Here is a 24,158-nt window from a genome sequence, read left to right as displayed (position 1 = left end):
GGCGTACATGGACATACTGTATACTACTGGATTAGGCAGTACACAAAAAGATTACAGCGTCACATGGTGCCCCCTCTAAATGGTGCCTGCCAGTAACCTACTTCCCCCCTCTAAGCCATCCCATCATTCATTTGGAGTGGGTGTGGGCTCACGCAGGAGCCGCTCAACAGCATCATCACAAAGGTTCAGCTCCTCCCTGCCGTATCCTGGAGAGACAGAGGGAGGGAGAGACAGGGAGAGGATCAGGGTCAGATGAATTCCAGTCTGAGTGACGAAGGCAGTGTGTGCAAATGAAGAGGAGAGTCTGTGAGCGTGTGTGTGAGAAAGGACGAATCAGGAAGGGCTAGAGACAGAGTTGGGGTGGGGGGGGGGGGGCGGGGGGGAGGATTGTGCGCATGAGGGAGACAGTGAGGATATCCAGGCAGGAGGAGGAAAGGGACATAAAGAGAGGAAGGAAAAGGGGGGCAGGAGGTAAAAGACAAGAGAAGGGGACCCAGATTAAGAAGGAAGATGGCTGAGCCGGAGTTGAAATCACGGAGCAGCCGGGAGAGCGTTGCCAAGGCAGCAAGCCAGGAGAAGATTGGAGGTAGGTACAGTGCATGCTCACACTCCTGTAAACACCACATGGTGCAGAGCTGCATTATTCCGCCATGCGCCCTGATGCAACACTGTCTAATGCCAGTATACCTACAGATTAATGCCGCTATAGAGATGGTGTTTTGTGGTGATAGTGACAGGTGACCGAGGTTGACAGGTGAGGAAATGTCACACATAATACATAAAAATAGAGCTATGTTTCCACACGGGCCCTTTACTGGGTGTGTAAGCACACTTACCTGATAATGTGGGTGTGTAAATTAATAGGGCGAAGTGAATAAGATGAGTATCTTCAGCAACAGTTTTTAAAAGTGTCCCAGATGAGCCTGCTTAACCTGCTCTTGAGCAGTCCATGCCACACCAATTTGCTGAACAACAATGCCACACTGCTTCTATCCCTCGCTGCTTGACACACAGACATTATTAGTCTGTTTTGTTTATTGTTTTCATATAAGTTTGGTATTTTATTCTGTTCAAAAAAGTAATCAAAAATATATATAATATAAAATATCTCAGCAAAGGAAAACTTCAAAATACACTTGTCACTTTGATGATTTTCTCTTTTTTGTGATCAACACTTAATGGTTTAACTTCAAATGTGAAACTCTCATCTCCTGGTCGGCTGTCCCTTATTCTCCAGCAGTTGAAGCGGACCCAAACCAAGATGGTCTGATTATAGAGCAGCCTGCGTCTCCATCTACCCACATGGTCCCTGCTCCCACCGCCACATTCCCTGCCACCGACTCGCCCGCCAAAGGGGAGAAGATTGTGCTCAAACGCAGCATCACCCTCTTCAATGGTGTGGGAATGATCATCGGCACCATCATTGGCTCTGGCATTTTCGTCACTCCAACAGGCGTGGTCAAAGAGACTGGTTCAGCTGGGCTCTCCCTGATTGTCTGGTCTGCCTGTGGCGTGATCTCTACCATGGGCGCCCTATGCTACGCTGAGCTTGGCACAACCATCACCAAGTCGGGCGGGGACTACACTTACATCCTGGAGGTGTACGGCGAGCTGGTGGCTTTTCTAAAGCTGTGGGTGGAGATGCTCATCATCCGGCCGTCATCACAGTACGTGGTGTCGCTGGTGTTCGCCACCTACCTTCTGAAACCTCTGTACCCAAACTGCCCCGTGCCTGACAGTGCAGCCAAACTCATTGCCTGCTTGTGTCTAAGTGAGTGGCTGGGGTAACCGCGCAAATACTTCTCTTTCTACACAGATGACAATAATAAGAAAATCACTCATTTGATACACTTTAATCCATGGTGATTATTCCCCAACAACCTAATTTGTAAACGTCTATATGTCTCTCCCCACCTCCTGTAGCCTCCCTGACGTTTGTGAACTGCATCAGTGTGAGAGCGGCCACCAAGGTGCAGGACTTGTTCACAGCCTCCAAATTACTAGCCCTGATCATCATCATCATCTTTGGCTTCATCCAGATTGGCACAGGTGAGTCCCACTTCCTCATTGACTGATAGAGTCACAGAGGTTTATAGTGTGTTTGTGGTCAGGCTCATTCAGAGATCATGTAAATCTCTGCTGTATAGCATTCTCTGGCTGCAGGTCTACAAAACACAAAGAGACCAAAAGCAACGACAATCACACAAAATGAATCAGACATCAATTGCCAGCTGGGTTTTGCAGTTCAGTCAGTCTCACTATCTGGAATCATTTCCAATGTAGCATCTAACTACAGACGTCTTGATCCCAACTTGATGCTAAGTTGACTGGACGAGTTAGACAACTTGATACTAAGTACAATCTTTTGTAAAACATTATTGTTAGACTGTCCACATGAAAAACAAGCTGGCTCATCTTCACTTTAGTGTGAAAAAACGGGTCCTTGTGTAACGTGTGTGTGATGAGGCATGTATCATCATACTTTGCTCCAAATCCTCTTTGGTGGGTGAATAAGTGTTTTTCTATCCCAAAAAATATAGTTTTCTCTCTCATCCAATATGATAAGTGTGTATTTCCCAGCATGCAGCTGTATACAGTGTGTTAATCCATCTCCCACTTGTTTATATTTTTGTTTATTGCAATAATGATGCTCATAAAAGTGTTATAAAATAAAAGCAGATACGGTTTTATCAAAGTATAGTTATATACATTACTGTCTCAGTGTCTCACTGGCTCTGCTGAAACCCAGGTTTATTTCTTTTATCTCTAATGATCAACAAATTGTTGATGAACACTAACGAGCCCAACCGAGCAGACTGCCCTCCTTTCAGTTTGTTAGCAGCTAACTGAACACAAGGCTTGTCTGTCTGCAGCCATGTGATTGAGTCTGAGCGAGTGTGAAGCTATTCATACATACATGTGTGTCTGCATGGGTGTACTTTGAGGTTGAACACCGATGAGCAGAATGGGTCTAATATATGACTCATCTGTACAATGTGTAGCCTCTATAAATATGTGTACTGTATATCCTGCAGATATGTAATATGGAGCAATATGTAGCAATATGATAGAATTGATATCGTCATATGAGGGACATAGTGGACATTCTAGAAACACTGATGCTGCAAAAATGGGACAGTTCCTCTGCCTGCAGTATTTCATTGGCCTTACAATGAATCTCAGTGTGAACTGAATCTTCCATATGATTGTTCTTAACAGGAGGCAACTGCTGATGTTATTCACAAGTGCCAGTCACCTCCATCTTGACTATATATATATATATATATATCATTTCAGTTTTTAAAATCATATGTATGAATACTTTTCAAAACTGAAATAGCAAAGCAACTGAATCAGCTCCAGTCATGCCAGTCGAAGGAAGTTAGTGCGTCCATCGTCTGCTCCATGCTACATCTGCTACTCCCCCCCTCCCCTTTTTTTGCAAGGCCACACCCACCACCATTGTGCTCCACACTGTGTTACCATGGAAACTAGGCGTCGAAGCTTGCCGGCTGTTGTCACACTGTGGTCTTTCAGAGCGCGAGTGAGAAAATAATGTGTGTGTAATACAGGCCTCACGAAAAGCAGAGTCATTACCATCTGAAAGCGACAGGTAGAGGAGAGAGCCGCGCAGGAGCAAGACTTCATGCATACACACACACACACACGCACACACACACAGCTCACATAGCAGTTGCCCTCGCTGATGATACACTGGATTTGTTAGCTGCTGTGGATAAACGAGAGAAGATATTTCAAATGTCAGCTGAACAGGACCTGATTATGTTTCTGTACATCAAAGCAGATGCTCAAAGCTGGAGGCAAAGTGTTCGGACAGAGTCCCGGCTGGCTTGTTGAAAATGTCAGGCAGCGACAGAAGTAAAAGGGGAAATAAAACTGGAGCAGCAGCCCTGAATGAGAATCCATTTAATTTATATGAAACCACGCAATTTCTTCATAAACTAAAGTTGTTACTTTAGAGAGAGTTTCAGTTGTCTTGGATTCATTTAGCTTATTCTTCTTTCTATGTGTGTGCAGGAGATGTGCCGTACCTGACACCGGAAAAAGCATTTGAAGGCAGCAAACTGGGAGTGGACAATATTGTCTTGGCTCTGTACAGTGGACTCTTTGCTTTTGGAGGCTGGTGAGGCATTTGTGACCTATTTTGTTGCAATTATAGACCAGAATTAGAAATCATTTATTTATAGCTGCCAACTGTTTGCTTTGCAAAACAACGTACAGTTTAACTTTACCCAATCGCTAAACCATTGTTTAACTCTATTTTTTTTTAGGAATTACCTGAATTACGTGACCGAGGAGATGATCAATCCAGAGAGGTGACATAAATGTGATGAATGTTGTTTTGAGGATTGTACAATGCCAACAGCATGAATACCCTCATCCATGACTGAGCTTGTTTCATTTGATTGCATGTAGTAACAACATACAAAGTGACATGATGCCCCTTACATTTTAATGCCATCCTATACAAAAGCAACCTCAAAAAACGTCTGTAGAGCTGAATACAAAGCTCTCTTGACAAAAGCAAATTGTAAACTTGAGTTTTGGGATTGCATATTTAAGTGTTGCTGCTGCTTTTGATTGATATTATCAATCAGATATTGTGAGAGAATATGGTGGGTTTTCCTTCCTCAAATGACCTTTGACCACTCCTCCATAGGAACCTGCCCTTGTCCATCATCATATCCATGCCTATAGTGACGGTGGTGTACGTTTTGACCAACCTGGCCTACTTCACCACCATCTCTCCTGAAGAAATGGTCGAGTCTGAGGCGGTTGCTGTGGTGAGCTTTGTATTTCTGCCACACAGTTACAGACTTTGCAGACTGTAAAGTCAAAGTCATCAGTTGCATCTTTTTGGTAGGCTGTGTTTTCTCATGTATGTTGTGCTGTTTGGCAGAGTTTTGGGGAGTACCATCTAGGTGTGATGTCCTGGTTGATTCCTGTCTTTGTGGGACTGTCCTGCTTTGGAGCCGTCAATGGATCCCTGTTCACGTCAGCAAGGTGTGTGTACGTCTGTACGGAGAGAAGAAAACTTAAGTAGCATTTCTATGCTGTAATACACCAGTTTGTAACTTATATAAATGAGTTAATGCAAGGTTAGGGAGTGCGTGTTTATGGGATGTGTGTTTGAAAGTTTTTCAAAAAACGTTCGACTGCTCAAACCAGTTTTGAGCACAGTTTATTTCCAATACTTAAACGACAGTCAAATATTGGTCTTCACGGTGTTGAACACTCAAATATAGGGAGGATATGCAGTCTCACATGATATGACGGTATATCTGAGACTGTTACGGGTTAAAAAACGTTATGTTATCTCTTCTAGGTTGTTTTATGCCGGAGCTCGAGAGGGTCAACTCCCTGCTGCTCTGGGTTTGGTCCACACAGACCTCTTCACACCAGTGCCGTCCCTCATCTTCACAGTAAGACGCCTGCTACTAACAGCTATGATCTGACAGCTACTTTGTTTTTGTTGTTTCTAAATCACCTTTAGAAATTCCTGTTGTCAAATCAACTCAACAACCTTATGATGAAATCCAATGAGGTTTTTGTAAATACAAGGTGCACTAAGTCACGTACGACCTTTATTGACGTACATCTGCAATCAAATAATTGCTACAGATTTCTGACAGGTGTCCTGCACTCATGAGCAGTTGAATATGTCTATTAAATTGTTTTTATATGACAAGATTTCTTTTGTCAAAGCCTCTAAAACTAGTCACAACTCAGTGAATGTTCACAGCATGAAAGCATTTAGCGGAACACAAATTCCACAAGAATTGGCCTTAAAACATATTTCCAAATAACTTGAGGAGTACAACATGTGTGTGTTTTTATGCTATGTATACAAACCTAATACGATCTTGTCTTCCTTTTGTCTTCTATCAGTGTTTGCTGTCCATGATGTACACCATCTCGAAGGATATCTTCTCTGTTATCAATCTCTTTAGCTTCTTCACCTGGCTGTGTGTTGGTATGGCCATTGCCGGCATGCTCTGGCTGCGCTATACCAAGCCCGACCTCAGAAGGCCCATTAAGGTAGAGTAACCATGTCAGGACAGGTTGTGTTGCATGTGATAAATGCTTTTTGCTCTGGAGATTTATCTAAGAAAAGTCATTTTTAAAGGATTCAAGACTCACTGCAAGGTGTACAACTTATGTAAGACCGCTCTATCTGAACCTCAGCCAGTTTCTTTGTCTGCCCAAAACATCAACACGTCTCCTGGTTTCATAGAGCATCCACTTTTCTTTTCTTTAAAAAAAAATATGAAAGGACCATTGTATCACTGCTCTTGTTATTGGTAGAACCACACTGTTTTTTCAGAATAGGAGGGAGTGGTGTTTCCACGCATACATGGCTCTTTGTTTCTGTTCCATCATGGGAATATTACTTTGGTCGACCGGTCTTTCATATTTGCTTTCAGCCTGAGTGCTCTCAGCCTATTTGTAAGATGAACATCTAACAAGCAATAAATAGCTAAAAACACCAAAATAAAAGCACTCATTATGCAGAATGGTATTGTACAGTATAGTATAATAATGACACATCATTATTTATTTATTGACTATATTTTGTATTATTGATCTGTTGTAATAAGTAACTACATTTATCAAATCAATGCAGCAGCATAAAAGCATTTCCCCGTCTCAAGTGGAGTAGAAATATAAAGTAGCAGAAAATGAAAATAATAAACCAATAAGGCAAATTACTTCAACTGATTATTGTATCAATATCTTATCACATTATCAATAAAAGTTGCATTGTTATGACGATTTTACATGATTCGTTATTTGACATGGTTCCATTTTTCCAGCTATATAGAGATACACGTATCATTGTAATAAGTAATAGCAGCAATGTTCAAAAAGACTCAACAATTAAATTCTAAAGGTCATTTTGTCAACTATTAGTAGGCTACTTTATCTACCCTCCTTCACAGGAACAAACGCCTACATCTATGGTATTTTCTTTTTGCAGGTGTATCTGTTCATCCCTGTGACTTTCGTTTTGGGCTGTGTCTTCATGATCGTTGTGTCCTTCTGGGCAGCCCCGTTTGAGTGTCTGGTAGGCAGCAGCATTATTCTCACAGGCATCCCGGCGTACCTACTGGGCTACAAGTGGAAGAAACCTCACGTGGTGAAGAAGGTGCTGGGTGAGTGGATTCTTGTTTTCTTTAATACCGTCTTTGTGTATTATTTCAGGCAAGACCGGAGAAGCATTCCTTACAGTTTGTTGTGAAATTCACGTGAGAATATCTGCTCGAGTGCAGCTGTGGGCAGTGATACATTTGGTTTGTTTATATAGTCGGCAGGAAGGACGCAAACTAAGACGCTGAGCCGATGTTACATTCAATCTACAACCTGCAGTAACCTAGTAAAATAAAACAGACAGGGCTGATGTTGATGAGTTGTTTCTCCTCAGAAATCTTCACCATGTTCTGTCAAAAGATCTTCATGTCTGTTCCTGAGGAGAGGGAGCTGCATGAGGTGGCCGAATAACGCTGGACAGACGAGATGAACAAGATGATGGACCGTGTCAATATTTGTGTCTGAACATTTTTGACATGTCGACATTCATTCACTTCACTAAAGCAATTTCTTTTAAAACTTTAACTAACCAGGCATGTAACTGTGAAGCAAATTGATATTGATAAGTGCGGCTTGGCAATCTCGGTAAAGTATGAAGGCATATCTTTGACAATTACATCTCCTTTAATCCTAGAACATGCTTACATTTAGCCTGTTAGTGAGTTAAAGGAGAGGCATGCCCTGATTTTAAATTGTGAGTAAGTATGTGCTGCCAACACAGTGTTAGAAGCTGCATTCAGATACTCTAGCGGCCTAACATACAAGTTTATTGTTCAGCTAAAGTGTACAGATAAGTAGCTTAGCGAGACAAGGCATTTGATAACTACAAACGACACATAGTTTAATATAGTTTACAGTTTTATAGAATATGAACGCTACTAACCTGTGAGTTAAAACTGAGGACTTTCTGCAACAGTTAATGATGTACGGACTAATTTCAATTAAAACGACCTCACATAAGATACAAAGACAGCGCACGGTGTATAAATAAGGCCAGGGTCGGAGGAGGCAAGGGTTAACTAGCATAACACTGATTACATTATATTCATATGCTACTAATATTTGTGTTAATTACAACTGATTTTGATATTTGTACATTTTTTAGTATTCATTTGTAAAATGAATCCACAGCACTACGTGAAAGCACAAGCTAAAGTGAGACAAAAGAGTGTATGTAATATTTACTGAAGATGCGTTGCTGTGAAGCAGGTCTGTTTCTTGTATCATTTTACTCTCACATCACACCATGTCAGTGTCATGCAGTGCTCCATATGTGATGGTATTTGATGAAATGACAGTGAATACCAGCAGCTGTTTGTAAGGCGTTCTTATAAGAAACTGAAGACCTGCATAGACGTCCTTCTGGTTGTATTTAGAAAACTCAATTGTCGTGTTAGTGTTTTGTGTTGTTTGTATATATTATCTGTGCCAGCAATTGTAGTACTGACAATCTGTTTTTTTTTGTTTTTTTTATTGTCACTATAAGTCCGGAATGAATGTTCCTAATTTAGTGACATCAGCTTTGCTTTTATATTTTACCGATAAAATCTTACTTTTAAACGGAATATCTGAGGTTTTCCTAAATTGTAAAAACATTGTCAATTTACTCAAAATCCCAGAGGAAAACCGTCTCAGAGGGAAATGAAGGAGGGTGGAGGTTTGTTGGGAAAGTTTTCTAGAATTTGCACAGAATAGAGACAGTCCTCTGAAGAATCAGACAATCACAGTTTTGCAGGACACTGTCAAATCAAATACATGAGCTGAAATTGGGTAATAATCCATATTGGTTTGAGACATCAAAGAGAAAATTGAAATATTTTCAACATGAATTAAGCCAAAGCTTTCAGAATTTTGAACAACAGCTGAATGAGGGAAAGGCTGAAAGTCATAACATCAATGTTGCAGCGAGAGATGAAATGTGGCATTTCTACAACCGTCATTATATATTCTTAAGGAAGTTGGACCGAGTTCTCACAACAAACTAGACAACAATCAGCGTTTAGCAGTGGAAATAAATCTACCTGTAAACATAGTGGGTTGTATTTACCATCCAATGACAATGACACCCATAAAGGCCTCTAATGTTAACACCAGATTGAAAGAAAAGCTGATACGAAAGTTTCATACAAATTTTGGAACATACTGCACCTTTTCCACTCCACGATTTATTAAATGTCATATACTGAACCATGTAAAAACCTCACAAAAATGCAACTTTTACTGATACAATAAGCAGTTATTTGCCTTATCGGGTTATTTGCGTATATTATCACATCACCACTGGTGGACAGTAAATTAGTACATTTGCTCTAGTAAATATTGAAGTACTTTACTTATTTATTCAACAGCCAGATAGATAGTAGCACAACAATTAACAGCACAATAGTGAAAGAACTAATCTAAAAATACACATTTTATCATTCATTGACTACCCATCGTATATTTCATGGTATGCATAACATACTGTATCTCTGTGAACAAAGTGCTACTGTGTGTATGAATCAATAAGACCTATTTGCCCAATAAAAGTGTTCTGGACAAAAAAATATAATAGAGTATTTTTAATTTAAAAAGTTGAAGGTACCTGTGTCAATTATTGTAACTGTTGTCTTTCGGAGGGTACATGTAACAATAAACATATTTTTGTTCAAAGTTGGCCTGTTTGTTTGTGTTTTGTAAAGCACACAAAAGAAGTGTTCCTCAGTGGGTGTAAATCAGATTTCTCACTGCTGCTTAAATGCAGCGTCCTAATATACTTGCATCAGTTAACAAAAGGCCAACCCCAGCCTCTCTGCAGATAACAGCTTCTAATAGAACAAGCAATCCCAAAACACAAGATAGCTTCTGTCCAAATGAGGATGTTTCACAAGCACGGTTTTCTCAAACAGTCGGGCCAACGGCGGTATCATATCTGCCATTGAGTGTTTAGGTAGTCATCTGTATGAAATGCTCTGTCCTCTCTTGTTTGTCTTGTCTTGTTTGTTGGCTGTCAGACAATGGTGCAGCCGATGCCTCTGATGTCAGGAGAGTTCATATCCGTTTGAAAAGGAAATGAGAGGGTCTAATGGCTGCTGATGGAACCAGTATCAGAGCTACTGGAGACAATATTAGTGATGGGAGATTGGACAGGCAAGGAGCCAATATTGCACAAGTGACGTGTGGACTGTTTGAAACCTTCTGCAAACAGGGACTTGATCAGTTCATTTGATTTGTAAAAGAATAAATCAGTACATAGAGTACAGTCCAGTCCAGCAGTGGAGTCAAATCTAATATTCTTAGTTATTTACATAGAAAGTAAACACAAATGACATTAAACATACTTAAGCAGTCTTTACCATGAATGAAATGCTTTAATTTTCTGCTATTACAGATTAAAATGTCTGTTAGAATGTAATGTAAAAATGTAATGCATCCTGGCCAGCTCTCTGTGTTGTTAAATAACCCCTGGGCAAAACTAAATCTGCATCAAATCAATTATATATAACTAGCTGAGATGAGATCGACTCAACTTCACAGCAAACATTCATCATCAACGTCAATCTTTATACATAATTCAGTTGTTTGTATTGAGCCTTCAAGATCTATTTTTCATAAAACAAGAAACATTTTGTCAGTGAAATAAATGCACTTGTCCGCTGAGCATTGTGACTTCTTTGAAGAATGGTGTTAAAAATAAACAAACAATAATAATAAATATTAAGCCAAAATAAATGTACTAAAATGTATTTGAGCTACATTTTCAAATCTTACATTATGGTTGGATTTGTTTGGCTTTGTTCACTCTTAGACTCAATCACGTTTTGCACTGTTGAGCAGAGCAGCCATAAAATGAGAATAAAAGTTAGGATCCTACAGATCAGGATATTCTTCACCACATGTTGGGTTTGGTTTGATCGCTTTTGATGTTGGAACCCAAGACTATAAACCAGCGCTAATATCACCAGCAGATGGCGATAGAGGAACATTAATATGAGATGGTAAAACAGCCGAGTGATCCAGTCCAACACCATCTTGCTGTTATAAACCTTTAAAGCTTTATGAAGTGTGAACTCTTTCATTTTTTCCTCCTTGGTTGGCATGCAAAGGATATTCTGCTCCCATCTGCTCACAAATGTAACTTTTTTAATCTAGTTAATTTTCTTTTTACATTTTAAGGGTACTTTTGTTGAGTGCAATGCCTTCCTTTTTTCCATTTCACAATCACATCTGGAAGCCGCCCAGTAAAACCACAGTTGTGGGATAAGGGTAATGAAGGTGGGGTTAAGGCCGTCCTTCATTTAAACATATAAGTATTACATTTCATCAACATTGAGCTGTGATAAACTGATTATTTTTAGGTTAGGGGAACTGAAACAAATGTGGAACATTTTATGAATCAGCTCTAGGGGGCACTGCGTCATCATCAACATCATAGAGAGTGAGCAAGACAGAGAAAGACAGTGAAAGAGAGAAAGAGAAAGAAGGACAGACAGAGAGAGAGAGAGACAGAGACAGAGAGAGAGAGAGAGAGAGAGAGAGAGAGAGAGAGGGGGGTGATAGATTCCATTTCTATTCTACCTTTAATCCATCTGTGAAATTCATAAGTAAAAGACAGTCCTATTTCTCTTCTGAGGTGGTTCTCTGAAAGTCCGTGTACTGTTTCATCATCACACCTTTACCAGAAAACACAACCAGCGGGCAGAATTGTTTTTGCTTGATATACTATATTGATCATGTCTAGTTTTATGAAAAGAAAAAAAAACGTGGAAAGGTTAAAGTTTAATAAAGGGACACCATGATGGAGCCTCAACTCCTCACTTAATGAGCCATGTGACAGCAGTCACATCAACTTTCCTACAACATCAAAGATTATTCTCCTAATTAACCTCAGACACATGCAGGCGAAAGCAAAGGTATGTTTACAACAAGCTATACCGCCGCTTCTCATCAAATTACTAATGAATGTGTTGGGACTCAGAAACGTAAACCAAATGATGAAATGAGTAGAGACATGAACATCAATTTCTCCACTTTAAACATTTTATTACAGACAAAAGAAAACAAAAGAAGTATTTGTGACACAAAATGAATCTAATGCTGGTGCACTGGTATTGCACCAACAACAATTTCTGAAAAAATATTTATTATTCTAATAATAATGTTGTTTGATCAATAATAATAATAATAATAATGCACCCTGATGAAAATAAGCCAAAATTGTTACTTCATATCGTTCATAAATAGATGTGAAACCTGCAACCAAATTAAATAGAATGACCATATCGTAAAACATATGATATTCAACAAAACAAAATGGGTTCTCTCATCAACGGCTTTACAAATTAAAGAAGTACATTTGGCAGGTTTATACACAAACTTAAAATATCTACCCCCATGACTCTTCCTCCAAAACGCAAAAAAATCCTGCTACAGTGAAAAAACAAAATATCTTTAGAATTCTTTTTCTTCACAAAAAATGATAAAGATAAGTTCAACACAATTCTAAAACACCTAATAAAACTAGTCAAAAACTTTAAAACCCACTGTTATGTTTTTTTTTTCTTTAGTAACATTTCACATTTAGCAACTTTTTTTTTTTAATTCACCTGTACAAGTGGTGTCAGGACTAAGGAAAGGTGAGCGGGGTTACGGGTGGGGGCGGTCCTTATTGACCAAAAGGAGGAGGAGCTAAAAGGAGAGGTATCAACCTTTGACCTCTACAGTTCTGTAACGTCCTGAGGCCATGTGAAGAGAGTGACACTCTCTATCAGAGCTCTGCCAGTTAAGGAGGAAATGGAGCGTTTTACAGTCTTTGCATTTCTCTCTCATTTGGAGAGAAACAAGACCAGTGTACACAGTTTCAACACAACTTTTAGTGTGTGTATTCCCTCACTGAATCCGCCCGCACGAAAATCACAGAGCCAAACGAAAACAAAAGTTAAAGAAAATAAAGAAAGTAAGGGACTGCAGCTAAATACACACATAAGAGGGATCCATTGTGGTGATATTTACAATCACTCTGTGAGAAACAAAAGGAAAAGAGGGCGTCCTTTAATAGGGGCGAGGATGATTTACAAACGTCTAAAGTGTACGTGACTATCTTCTTTATAATTTCACTTTGCTTTTACTCAGTTGGGGTGTTTCAGTATGTCCTGAAGTACATCCACCCCTGCTGAGGTGACTATATTCTAGTTTCCTGCATTCGCTTTTCTACCCAAAACCCCTACACTTTTAGTATGCTTAGAGCATTTCTTCTCCCCGATGAGGGCAATCCATGGCAAACACAGAGTAATGGAGTGAAGAGGAGAGAGAGCATCTTTAAAAAAAAAATTCAAAAAAAAGAATGAGAAGACTTTTTTTTGGTCTTCATTTCCAGTATGTTGGCATGAGCTTAAAGCTCACTGCCCCCGCAGAAAAGCGAAAAGTTCACCGATAAGGAAAAAAAGCAAGAGAAGTGCCTCAGGCTTCTGGCCGATCTAAGTGCTTGGCAAATAGGTGAAGTTACTGTAGCAGTCTTTGGGATTTTCGTAATCCGTCACAAAAAAAAACCAAAAAAAAAAAAACCCTAAATGGTGTAGAAGCAGGTACATCGATGACGTTGTTGTTATGGTGGAAAGCTCCCTGGAGTCTGACATTTGGAGGTCTTTCAACTTCAAGTGAGGTAGAGAGGCTTGTCCCGAGCTCCCATGCCGCTGCTGAGGAAGAATAGACTGTATTACACTAATGTACGTCTGGATACATGTGAATACAATTATTGACTACGTGTATTTCTGTTCATCCAATGTTTCACCAGGAAATCCCAGCGAGATGACGAAATCTATTTCAAAGTAAGACCTGGCTGAGAAGCAGCTCCAAAACATAAAAGCTGCCGTCAAACAACAGACATCAATCAGTATAAATAAAAAGTCAGAATATGCAGATCACCCAAAACGTCAAATACAAAGCCTGTTCTCCAGTTATCTTCACTGACACACAGGAAATAATTCAGTACGCTCCAAAACTCCCAGCTACTATGATCTGACACTGAGGGAAAAGGTTTAAGCAAAGACTCAATGTACTTCAAAGAGCATCAAACGTGATTTGACCCAGGCGTGATCCCATTTGACATACAGATGAATCAGCTCTAAATACAGAAGATACTGACTTCCAGCTCTGCTGCCTCTCGGAATAGCAACACCAAGTTTCAGGTGTGAGACAACGCAACATTCGTCTTGTACCTGCTTGAATAGCTTGATTCAATAAGGCAATGTGTGCTGAGCGAAACACAGGGAAACTTAATTGGATGTCACACTTTCTCCAAGCTCGGTAATAGCGTTGTTCTACTGCAGCAATACTCATTTCAATTTCAAGGAGATGCTTTGCTTTAGCAGAGGAATCACAGTTTATGATTAATACTGTCTGAGTCTCTGAGTGTGAAAGTGAAGTGGTTTAGAGCAACTCATTTGGAAAATGAGTAACTGTCAGACAAATACTTACTATTCTCAACAATCAAATGTCCCGGATTGGAGCTACAGAGGCGAAGAGATCTTTATTCTGGACCATCTTTTTCTGGCTAACTCGATGTGATTTCTTCTTGTTAACCATCATGTCCATCACACAACATTCACTACTACCACAACACAATGTGTGATGAGCTCACCTGCAGTGGTTAGGTCCACAGTCCCTGTTGCAGTACTCGCTGTCCCAGTCAGGGTTCTGGCCATGCACTGGGTTAGGGGCCCCTGGAGACTGTGGGCCCCCGACGCTGTTCTGGTAATCAGCCTGAATATGGGAGAATCCCTATAGGAGGAGAGGAGGGAAAGGAGAGGGGTTATATCGTTCTAGCTTTGAGATGGCCAACCATTAGAGTTTGCTGAGCCATGATACTGTATGAGGCCAAATGCTGTCAGTGGTCTTGAGAACTTCTTCGGAAAGGAGAAAATAGTTTGTTTGCCACTAAATTAGTGGAAAAAGTAAACTTTATAAACATAAACTGTTTTGTTCTCCTTCATATATACGCTAAAATGCAATTGAGGCCTTTTATACAATACGATGAGATTGAATTGAGGCATTTTTATCAGCAACTGATAAAATCATTGGATATTATTTGAATTTGAATCATAGGCAGAAAAGCATTTTAGGCCTGTAGCTCTATGAAATATCAACAATGCTTTGAAGTGTTGTATATCAGTATTTAGCAATAGTTGAAAATCGTAAGGCATATGATTACAGGTGATAAATAATGTAAATAATGAGACATTTTATAAGGAGCTTTTGCAGATGTATGCATTTTATCATATTCATTTTTTTAATCTCAATAATGACCAGACCAACCTGTTGGCTGAGAGGGGGGGAATGCAGAGGCGCCTGGAGCCCCATTTGGTGTGAGATGATTGGCTGCGACTGCTGCATGCGGATTGGCTGGTTGAGCAGGGAGCTCTGATGCAGGGAGAGTTGGGCGTGGGGGTGCAGGGGTGGGCTGATCTGGAAGGGAGATGGGGGAGAGGCACTCATGCTGGGCGGCAGCATCTGGGACTGGCTGAGGGTCTGGGCCAGAGTGTGGCGGGGCGGCCCTGCGTAGCTCTGGAGGTCTGACAGTGGGAAGGAGCCCGGCGGGCCCAGGTAGGGTGAGGAGGGCTGGGGGGGCACACTGTACAGGGGCTGCTTCGGGGGCAGCATGTGGGAGGACTGGCTGGTCTGCTGGGCACTTTTTGGTTCAGGGTCATTGTATGTCTGTGGATGAATAAAACAGAAATGAAATGACATAACTTACATTCAATTAACTACATGAAAATCATCTCTCCATCAATCGTCTCTTATTTAATAGCTTTTCCATGACTCCATTTCTCTTAAAAGAAAACTGCAGCCTTGACCTGTATCTTAAAAGGGAAATTCCGGTACTTGTCAACCTGGTTCTTATTATACTGAAGTATGTCAGGCAAGTTGAAAAGGAAGTGGTTTGTTGTTTGCTACAACAGCTGCAAGGGCTTCCAAGGGACGACTATCTGTCCTTACTATTTGTTGGACTGGTTCTTAAAGGAATAGTTTGGGAAATACACTTATTTGCTTTTTAGCTCACAGTTAGATGACAAGATTGAGGTAGCCAGGCAAGCAGTTTCCCCTTGTTTGTGCTAAGCTAAGCTAACCATCTTTTGGCTTCAGCTTTATGTGAACAAAGACAGACATGAAAGCGGTTATCTAACTCTTGGCTAGAAAGGGAATTTCCCACAATGTTCAACGTTTCCTTTAATATTATCTTGTTACATTTACACTTGGGTGATGAGTTAATTGAAAGGTATTATGGCGAATAGACTTTTTTGAAAATGATATGTCAATGACACCCAGGTGGAGAAATGCCAGAATTTCCCTTTAAACATTTCCTCACAGCCTTCCTCAGTACCGGTCATTTCTGTCAAAATTCTCTGCCTCTCTACACAGTGAAGCAGCTGACAGAATGAACGTGTGCGTCTTGCTTGCCTGGCGCAGCTGTCCAACACAGTTTTAACAGGACAGTTGACACTCAAAGCTCCCAACAGCAAATCTTTTTCAGCATATTGACGCCCACTGTGTAATGAGACTGTATATATTTGATTTTCAGTCCGTCCACGGCCTGACAGCCTTCACTTAACGCACACATGTAGACAAGCTGACAGATGGGGAAACAGGGAAAACACCCAAACTTGACTTTTTTTCATTTTGGGCAGTATCTGAGCCAGTGCAGCACCTACAAAATGCCCCCCACCTCCACCTCCGCCCTGCCCCACCCTTTTCCAGGCCCTTATGATAAGCTGTCAGATTGCTCATCTCCAGCCATCAGTGTTGATTAGAATGTAATGGAGCCCATTTGTATGAATAGAGCTGGGACCGGGGTAATGATCAATAGACACCTTGACAGATAGATGGGAAAAGGACACACACACACACACACACATATATATATATATATGCAGGAGCCCGGGCAGAGAAATGAGGCTGTTTGCCTGCAGAACAAATGGAATGACAAAAGAAATCTTCTCCACACTACATTGTGTGTTGGTAATACAAGACGGCACTAAACAATGCAATCCACAGCCCTCCACCTTGCCTTTCTTTCTTCCCAGTGCTACTATGCTGGTGCATACAAGACGCCATCATTCACTTGGCAAAAAGGATGTCATAGATCTGAATTAGCAGGAAGGTGTCAGAGGTGGACAAGCAGCAGAAAAGCCTATGATTGCTCGATGTTGATTTGGATGTACTTCCTGTTGTAGACAATGAGATGGTGGAAATCGATGATGTAATGCATGACACAGGTGTCTGCTGGGGTAAGATACATTAAGGGTTTGTATTTTCTAATGATAGATATAAAATGTAAACCTGATATTTTGTACCGCACACGAGGGAGCAATCATTTTCTCTCCTCCACCCCTCATTGATGTTTTGGCCATATGCTTGTGCTGACCCCTCCCCCAACTACATCACCATACCAACTACAATCCCCAACCCCCAACATCTGCACCCTATGGAAATCAGGTATTGTTCCAAATACGGACTGCCCTTTTGCATCAGATACCCCCACCCTCCCCACCACCACCACCACCCCATCCCAAGGAAGCCCCACCCAGCCCATTAGCAGGGATTTTCCATCCAATCCATCATCAGTCTTAGCCAGGGCCTGTGTGTCATAAGCGTTACCTTGGAAACCAGACTGGCTCGGTACGCGGCCAAGGCTTTCAGGTACTCTTTCTTAGCCGCCTCGGTTTTCCTCTTGTACCCCTGTGAAGAGAGAGAGAGAACAAAAAATCAAAACGAGAGGCTTCGGGTGAGAGGAGAGGTTGACATGCTCATAAATGTGCAGACACACGTCTGTCTCTAAATACACACACCCAGTTACACACACAAATACTTTTTATCTAACACTTTCTTAAACACATTCACACACACATACACACACACTCACGCACGCCCTTAATGTTCCTTTCCATCAGAACCAATGGTACAGAACACCTCTATTTCCTCATCACAGCACTAAAACTCCCTCATCTCAATGTGTCTCCATCTATCGTAGCAACACATCATTTCCATTCCAATCCACCTAGAGAAATGAACTGGAACTTCTCTCTCAGTCTCTCTCTCTCTCTCTGCTTTTAGCTCCACAATAACACTCCTATCAGCATAGCGACTGACATTAGTGATTCGCCAGAATGGTTGTTGTCATTTGGCTCATTAGGATGCGATCCCTGCCTGTAGGCTATACGAGTTTTGTTTGAAACTGTCTTCCATATTGTTAGTGTGATATACAAACCTCTGTTGTCATACAACTAACTGCTGCTGCAGTGTTTGAATGATCTCAGTGTGTTTCCATAAAGAATGTGGGCTTATATGGATGTGTTTCTGCATGCAGGTATTTTTTCGAGGAATTGTCTGTGTGGGATGTAGAGAGTCTGAAATGGGGCTATTAGCGATACGAGCTATAGATAAAATTATGTCTATTATGCGAAACAAAAAGGATAGAGAAGTATGTTTGTCAGTCGAAAACTAAAGTTTGCATGCATTGTACTTTTTATGCAGGGCTAGATATTATCTTATTTTATACTCGTGCTGATGCAAGCACTGGTGCTGATACCAAAATAAAATATTTGATCAATACTTTACCCTTAGAAAAACACGTTTCTTTCTACAAACTCCTTTTTTCATTTCGCAAAGGAACACTTTGCCTTATTAAAATACTGTAAAATTGGCAAATTGTTGATTTAAATCAGTATCTGATCAAAGAAAGTAATTACTAATTTAATGATGCTTTTGTTTCTCAGCAATTTTCCAGACACATTTACAGACATTTTTTTGTGTGCTCGATGTACATGCCACAAAGCTGATGCTCCAGAAAAAAACGTTTGGAAAATATCATATACTGGAATACTGCCTTCACACGGTATCCTTTCCGAAAAGTAAACCTTACTTATCCCAAGAGAATTGCTAATAGCAAAAGAAGCTAACAAATGTAGTTTCTCTTGGAGTTAAATACCCATAACACAAAACCCCATGACCCCCAATAACTCTGTCATCATTAGCATATTACTGTTGCGCAGGAGTTGACATTAAATAGCTGCAAAAACAATAGACCTCTCTTCCTGGATAGCCAAGATGCCCTTCAGCTAAATCCAAGGACGAGACGATAGTGAGAGAGAGAGAGAGGGGGGTGGGGGGGGGGGGGGGGGGTCACTAATTCTGTATTCTAGGCAGGATCAAAATAGCAGGCGAGAGATATAAATAAGGAGAGTGGAAATGAGAAGTTCACATATCCCTGCTTGTCAGAGGGCCAATGAAGATGCATGATGTGGAGGCATCAGCTATGAAGACTGGAGGGACACAGGACGTGTGGATTGTACCTGGGCCCGGAGCTTTGTGGGAGTTTTGTTTTGGCAAAGAAGATGATTTTCACTTTTTCCATTATATTTTTGGAAAACCCTTTTTAGCTACACTGCTGAGAAAAACTCAGAAGAAACCTTTGCATTGTGAAATTTGAAAACAAGTAGAGCACCACCGAGGGTTTTGTTTTGCAGGTGAGCACCAGCACGTGGGTGTGAGTGAATCTACCCACTGCATAAAAAAAAAAGTCCTGGACTCCTGAGATCTCCCCAGGTGCATTTCTATTTTTCCCATATTGACCCTTTTTTGCCTGTAAAATGCCCAACTTTGTTAGTTTCAGACTGTTTCACAGCTGCTGTTGCACAGAATACTCCCCTCCTTCCCTTTGCTTGAATTAAATTTAGAAATGAAAATCATTTTTGTGAGAGTCAGGGGACTGGGGATAAACGGATGGATTATCTTTAGAAAGAGAAGAACTAGCTCATTAAGGTGAGCTGTATCTCACAGCAATGTTCTGGTAATTACACAGCACACAATGCCAGGGAGAGGCTGCTCGCCTGCTGCAGCACACATGCCATCTACTGGTTAGAAGAGAATGTGTGCATGGTAGTGTATATGTGTGTGTTTGTGTCAGTGTATGTGCATTCATGTACATGTGCACTTGTTCTTTTGTGTGTGAAACACTTTCTGTGTAAGCATAGAAAATGCATGTAAATGTCTACATGGAGTACTGCATTTGTGTGCATTTGTGCAAAAATGTGTCACAAGATGAGGTGATAGTTGTTCCTTCCACTTAAAATGTCATTTTTCTAGTCTATAACATGTATAATAGTGTGTTTGCAACCATTTTCACCACATCTGTTACAGATTGGCCTGTTTCCTCATCCACTTTATTGTTTCAGAGATTCCAGGTCAGAGTGTTTTGTACCTGCTTCTGTTCCTCTCCTAGGCTGTCCCACATGGAGGCCACAATCTTGGAGACGTCCCCGAAGGTGGCATTGGGATTTTGTCCCTTGATGGCCGCCTGGGTGTCTCTGAAGAATAGAGCATAGGCAGACACAGGTTTCTGTGGCTCGTTGGGGTCCTTCTTCTTCTTCTTCTTTTGAGGTTTGGGTTTGGGCTTCATCATTTCTGCTGAGGCCCGCTTCTCACTGCTTATCTGGAGGCAGAAAGAGGGATGGAAAGGGAAGGAGACGAGATAGAAAGAGACAAAGACATTGTTGGTCATAAATCAGTTCATGAAAATAACAATTTTGCTGCTGGATAAGATACTATATATTCAAAAAAAACATTAGAATAAAGTAATTGTGCCGAGCCAACTAGAACATTCAATTAATGCTGAAAAGAGGGTTAAAGCAGCAGAGTTCTGCGAAGAGCAGCTGCAGCTTGTTCCGAGAAAAGAAAACAGATCAATTTACGGCCATGGGTGAATGAAGACTAACAGGATGTCAGTGAGACAGGTTAGCCTCTGAGGGGGGTAGGGAGGTGTTGTTCAGGAGAAGCTGGCCAAATATGGGATAGGCGGAAGAGACCCTGGGCTAATTAAAATATTAGTATCACTTTAACAGTCAAATTGCTGGATTCATGGGTATTTTCAGGTTTGCTCTCACTCTTTATTTTTTACTCTTTCATGTAGATCACAAACAATTCAACTTTCTGAGGAAACCATAAAAATTAAAGATTAAATCTATATTTTTCATAGGATGTACCCAGTTGGTCTGTCAACAATAACACGCTGCAATCTCACTACATTTTCAGGAGGCAAAAAACGGCTCACATCTGTGTGATGTACTCGATCAAATACACATGAATACATTTTCATTTTCCGTGCAGGGCTTTGACGAGGAGTCAAATCCAGGTCACCTGATCCTGGTTGTGATTCTATATGGAAATTTCCATCTTTGCTGAGGAGAGAACACATCAAGCACGGGAGAAGGAAGGGAGAGGAAGGGAGCGGCGAGGGAGAGAGACAAAGATAAGGAGAAAGAGAGAGAAGAGGTGCAGCTGAGTGAGGATGGCGAGGAAGAAGTGACGGCTTGATGTTGCCATTAGTATCAGTGGAACATCAGCTAAATTTCTTGGTTGCTATAAAGGCAGGAAATAACAATCCAATTCCCACCCATATAATAGAAGATATAATGACATACGTAATATATAATGATATACATTGGTATTATGTGAAATGAAGGATGTTTATGTGCACTATTTATGGGTGAGGGGTTATTGAGAGTTATTCACATATTGCTTTGACTGAAGTGAGAGTGAACTCCGTTTTTTGGCAAAGGCAGCCCATATCCAAGGCCAAGTTCCTATTTCATCAGGTTGCATTTTAGAAATTTTAAACAGCTTTGAACATTCTCTTTTATAATCCGCTGATCCTGGGTTTCAGTGTTGAAACTCAGCAGGGAGGGAGAACAAACCATGAAAAAGATGTGTCCCTGCGCACGTATCAAACAGCAACTTGAGGACATTTAAAGACGTTCACATCCATCTAATGCATACTTATCACGGGATTAAGCAACAGTGATGTTTTCTCCTTTAACTGTCAATTGGAAAACAGGAAATGACTGCCTTTGAAAATTGCATTGTTTCAGCAAAGCATTTTGCAGCCAAACAACACACTGTATTCTACACAGCATGAAATTAACTAATCAAAATTCAAGGTCCAGGAGCACATTTGGCAGCTAAAGAAGAACTTCAAAATGGCTTTTGTGATGTGCGGAAATGAATGGATGTTGTCATTCAGGGTGATGCAAAGTATTGCTTGTCTATTTTACAGCTTACAGGTAATATTCCTTTTTTTTGTGACTACGGCTGGTTTCATTAAAAAATAATCATCCCTCACTTTTAGGCAATGAGGCAGAAGACAGGCATTTGAAACGACATCTGTTCCACTCAAGCCTTTGAAGTAGAAAATAGAATAAACTGAAGGTAGAGCTAATGGAATGACAAAATAGAAAAAAAGAAGGCTAAATAATCTGCAGGAAAATTCACATGCATTCATACGGAGGAAAGAGCAACGGCACACAACAGCTTGCAGCTACACGCAATCAACCAGGAGAGCAAGGAGCATATTATTTAATTTCTTTATTTTCCTCTCTTATTGTGTCTCTCGTTGTTCATGTTTGTGAACTTATAAGAGGCCAGAAGAAATATCAATAAACCCGAAAGACTGAAAAGAAAACAGATGGCTCAACATACAGTACCTCTCCACCGAAGCTCCACTCAACAGTAACAGGACAAATCTATCTGTTAGATACAAAATGTATCTGGGATTTTCAATTTACTTTTATTTTCCGTCAGCCTGTCCAGTCAACGTTTACTGCTGTCAGAGGTTTCGTGCATTTCCCAAAAGACCTTCAGAACCCTGAAGTAAGAAGCTAAAGCCTAAAGACCCCAGTGTAGAAGTGAACCACTGCATCACACTGTTCAGTTAAAATGACTGATATATTGGAACCATTGGTTGTTTTGCTGGCTTTACACATTATTGCTATAGTGGATAAACAAATAGCACATATCCACTATATCAAGCTTATTTTCATCGGTTTTCTTATGCCTGTGCAGAGAACAGTAATGATTATGACGGCTGTTGTTGTCATTTGAGGAAAAAAAGAGAGTCACATCCCTTATTCATAACGCAACATCTTGTGGCTGCACTGCATTCTGGTCTATTTTCTGATAGTGTCAGTGGAGAGATTGGTTATCTGGTCCTCTTCTACGATGGATTTCTCCCTGTGTGACTGTTGATGCAAAATGACGAGTCTGTAAAGTAGCTCTTTGATTTTGATGTTCTGACACTGGACCCTGACGTCTACCATTCGTATTCTGGACATTTATCTCCTGTCCTGCATCTCTGTACTTGTGCTGGAGATATCATGATGTGACATGATGTCACATCTCATTTCAGTAACATAAACCGCAGCGAACATTTGAAGAGGTCTGCTTTAGGTCATTGTCTTCTCTTGCTTTCCTTTGACTGTTTTTTTTTTTCAGATGAAAAAAAAATAATCTAAATTCCATTTGCAAAAGGGGAACTGACAAAAGTGTGAACAGAAAAAAACACCATTTTACAGACCATGAAATCAATACCTTTCTTTGAGACTTCTCAAATGTTAAATCTAACAAAAGAAGCCGACAAGAACTCTGCAAAAATTAGCAAAACTTTGATTTAAAGAAAAATGTTTTCAATGATAAAGTAAACAATATTGCAAATCTGAGCCAAATATTTTGGCACATGGCTGTATAAGAAACTTAGTGCTATGTACACATTTTGGTCTGTACGGAAAAAAGTATCGAGGGGCAATGACACCAGAATATTTAACTATAAGGTTCTCTTTAGATGTTGATGTTTTTCTCCAAACAAGAGGACACACTGCCCATTTACAGAGCAGATCAACACTGATGCTGTAAAAAGCAGCCTGTTGCTAGGTAAGACCACCATGTCCTGTACAGAGCAGTACAGGCTAAATATATTTTCTACACAGGTTATTCATTTACTAGCAAAAGGCTGAACTATAGAGTCAGCCTTAGCTTGCTCATCCCATCAGTGTTTCTGTTGTCTGAGGGGTGGTGGATGTGGGGAGACAGATAGGGAGGAGGGGGTAGAGTAATTCTGAATGGACAGCACTGCACTGGCAAGACAAGATTAGAATTGACAGCCTGATAACTGCGTCACTATCAAAACAGCAGATAGATAGAGAGAGAGAGAGAGAGAGAGAGAGAGAGAGAGAGAGAGAGAGAGA

At 40.6% G+C, this 24,158-nt stretch overlaps 2 protein-coding genes across 5 annotated transcripts in view; one reads left to right on the top strand and one right to left on the bottom strand.

Annotated features, from left to right (window-relative positions):
* Window positions 1-385: 385 nt before the first annotated feature.
* LOC116382389 (large neutral amino acids transporter small subunit 1-like) lies at window positions 386-9,661 on the top strand. Of its 2 annotated transcripts, none has more exons than XM_031845408.1 (11): window positions 386-586; window positions 1,241-1,771; window positions 1,924-2,049; window positions 4,039-4,144; window positions 4,293-4,337; window positions 4,682-4,805; window positions 4,922-5,025; window positions 5,348-5,444; window positions 5,911-6,060; window positions 7,001-7,175; window positions 7,445-9,661. In XM_031845408.1, exons 1-11 carry the CDS (start codon window positions 511-513, stop codon window positions 7,519-7,521), a joined length of 1,611 nt encoding a protein of 536 aa, XP_031701268.1. In that variant the 5' UTR covers window positions 386-510; the 3' UTR covers window positions 7,522-9,661. The 2 variants fall into 2 exon arrangements, with proteins under 2 accessions (XP_031701268.1, XP_031701267.1); XM_031845407.1 differs by having other exon boundaries at window positions 387-586; window positions 1,238-1,771.
* Window positions 9,662-11,705: 2,044 nt separating this feature from the next.
* LOC116381875 (TOX high mobility group box family member 2-like) overlaps window positions 11,706-24,158 on the bottom strand; it is a 72,838-nt gene continuing 60,385 nt past the window's right edge. For 2 of the 3 annotated variants that reach the window (XM_031844349.1, XM_031844351.1), the window contains 5 exons: window positions 20,345-20,575; window positions 17,743-17,823; window positions 15,403-15,801; window positions 14,729-14,868; window positions 11,706-13,784 (listed from right to left, as the gene is read on the bottom strand). In XM_031844349.1, coding sequence (XP_031700209.1) covers window positions 13,742-13,784; window positions 14,729-14,868; window positions 15,403-15,801; window positions 17,743-17,823; window positions 20,345-20,575 — 894 coding nt within the window. In that variant the 3' untranslated portion in view covers window positions 11,706-13,741. The remainder of the gene's footprint in view (window positions 13,785-14,728; window positions 14,869-15,402; window positions 15,802-17,742; window positions 17,824-20,344; window positions 20,576-24,158) is intronic. The other variant, XM_031844350.1, reaches the window with a different exon arrangement.

Source organism: Anarrhichthys ocellatus, unplaced genomic scaffold, assembly GCF_004355925.1.
Source record: "Anarrhichthys ocellatus isolate YVR2014 unplaced genomic scaffold, GSC_Weel_1.0 scaffold5, whole genome shotgun sequence".
NCBI classification, from domain to species: domain Eukaryota; kingdom Metazoa; phylum Chordata; class Actinopteri; order Perciformes; family Anarhichadidae; genus Anarrhichthys; species Anarrhichthys ocellatus.
This window is presented reverse-complemented; position numbering and strand designations above follow the sequence as displayed.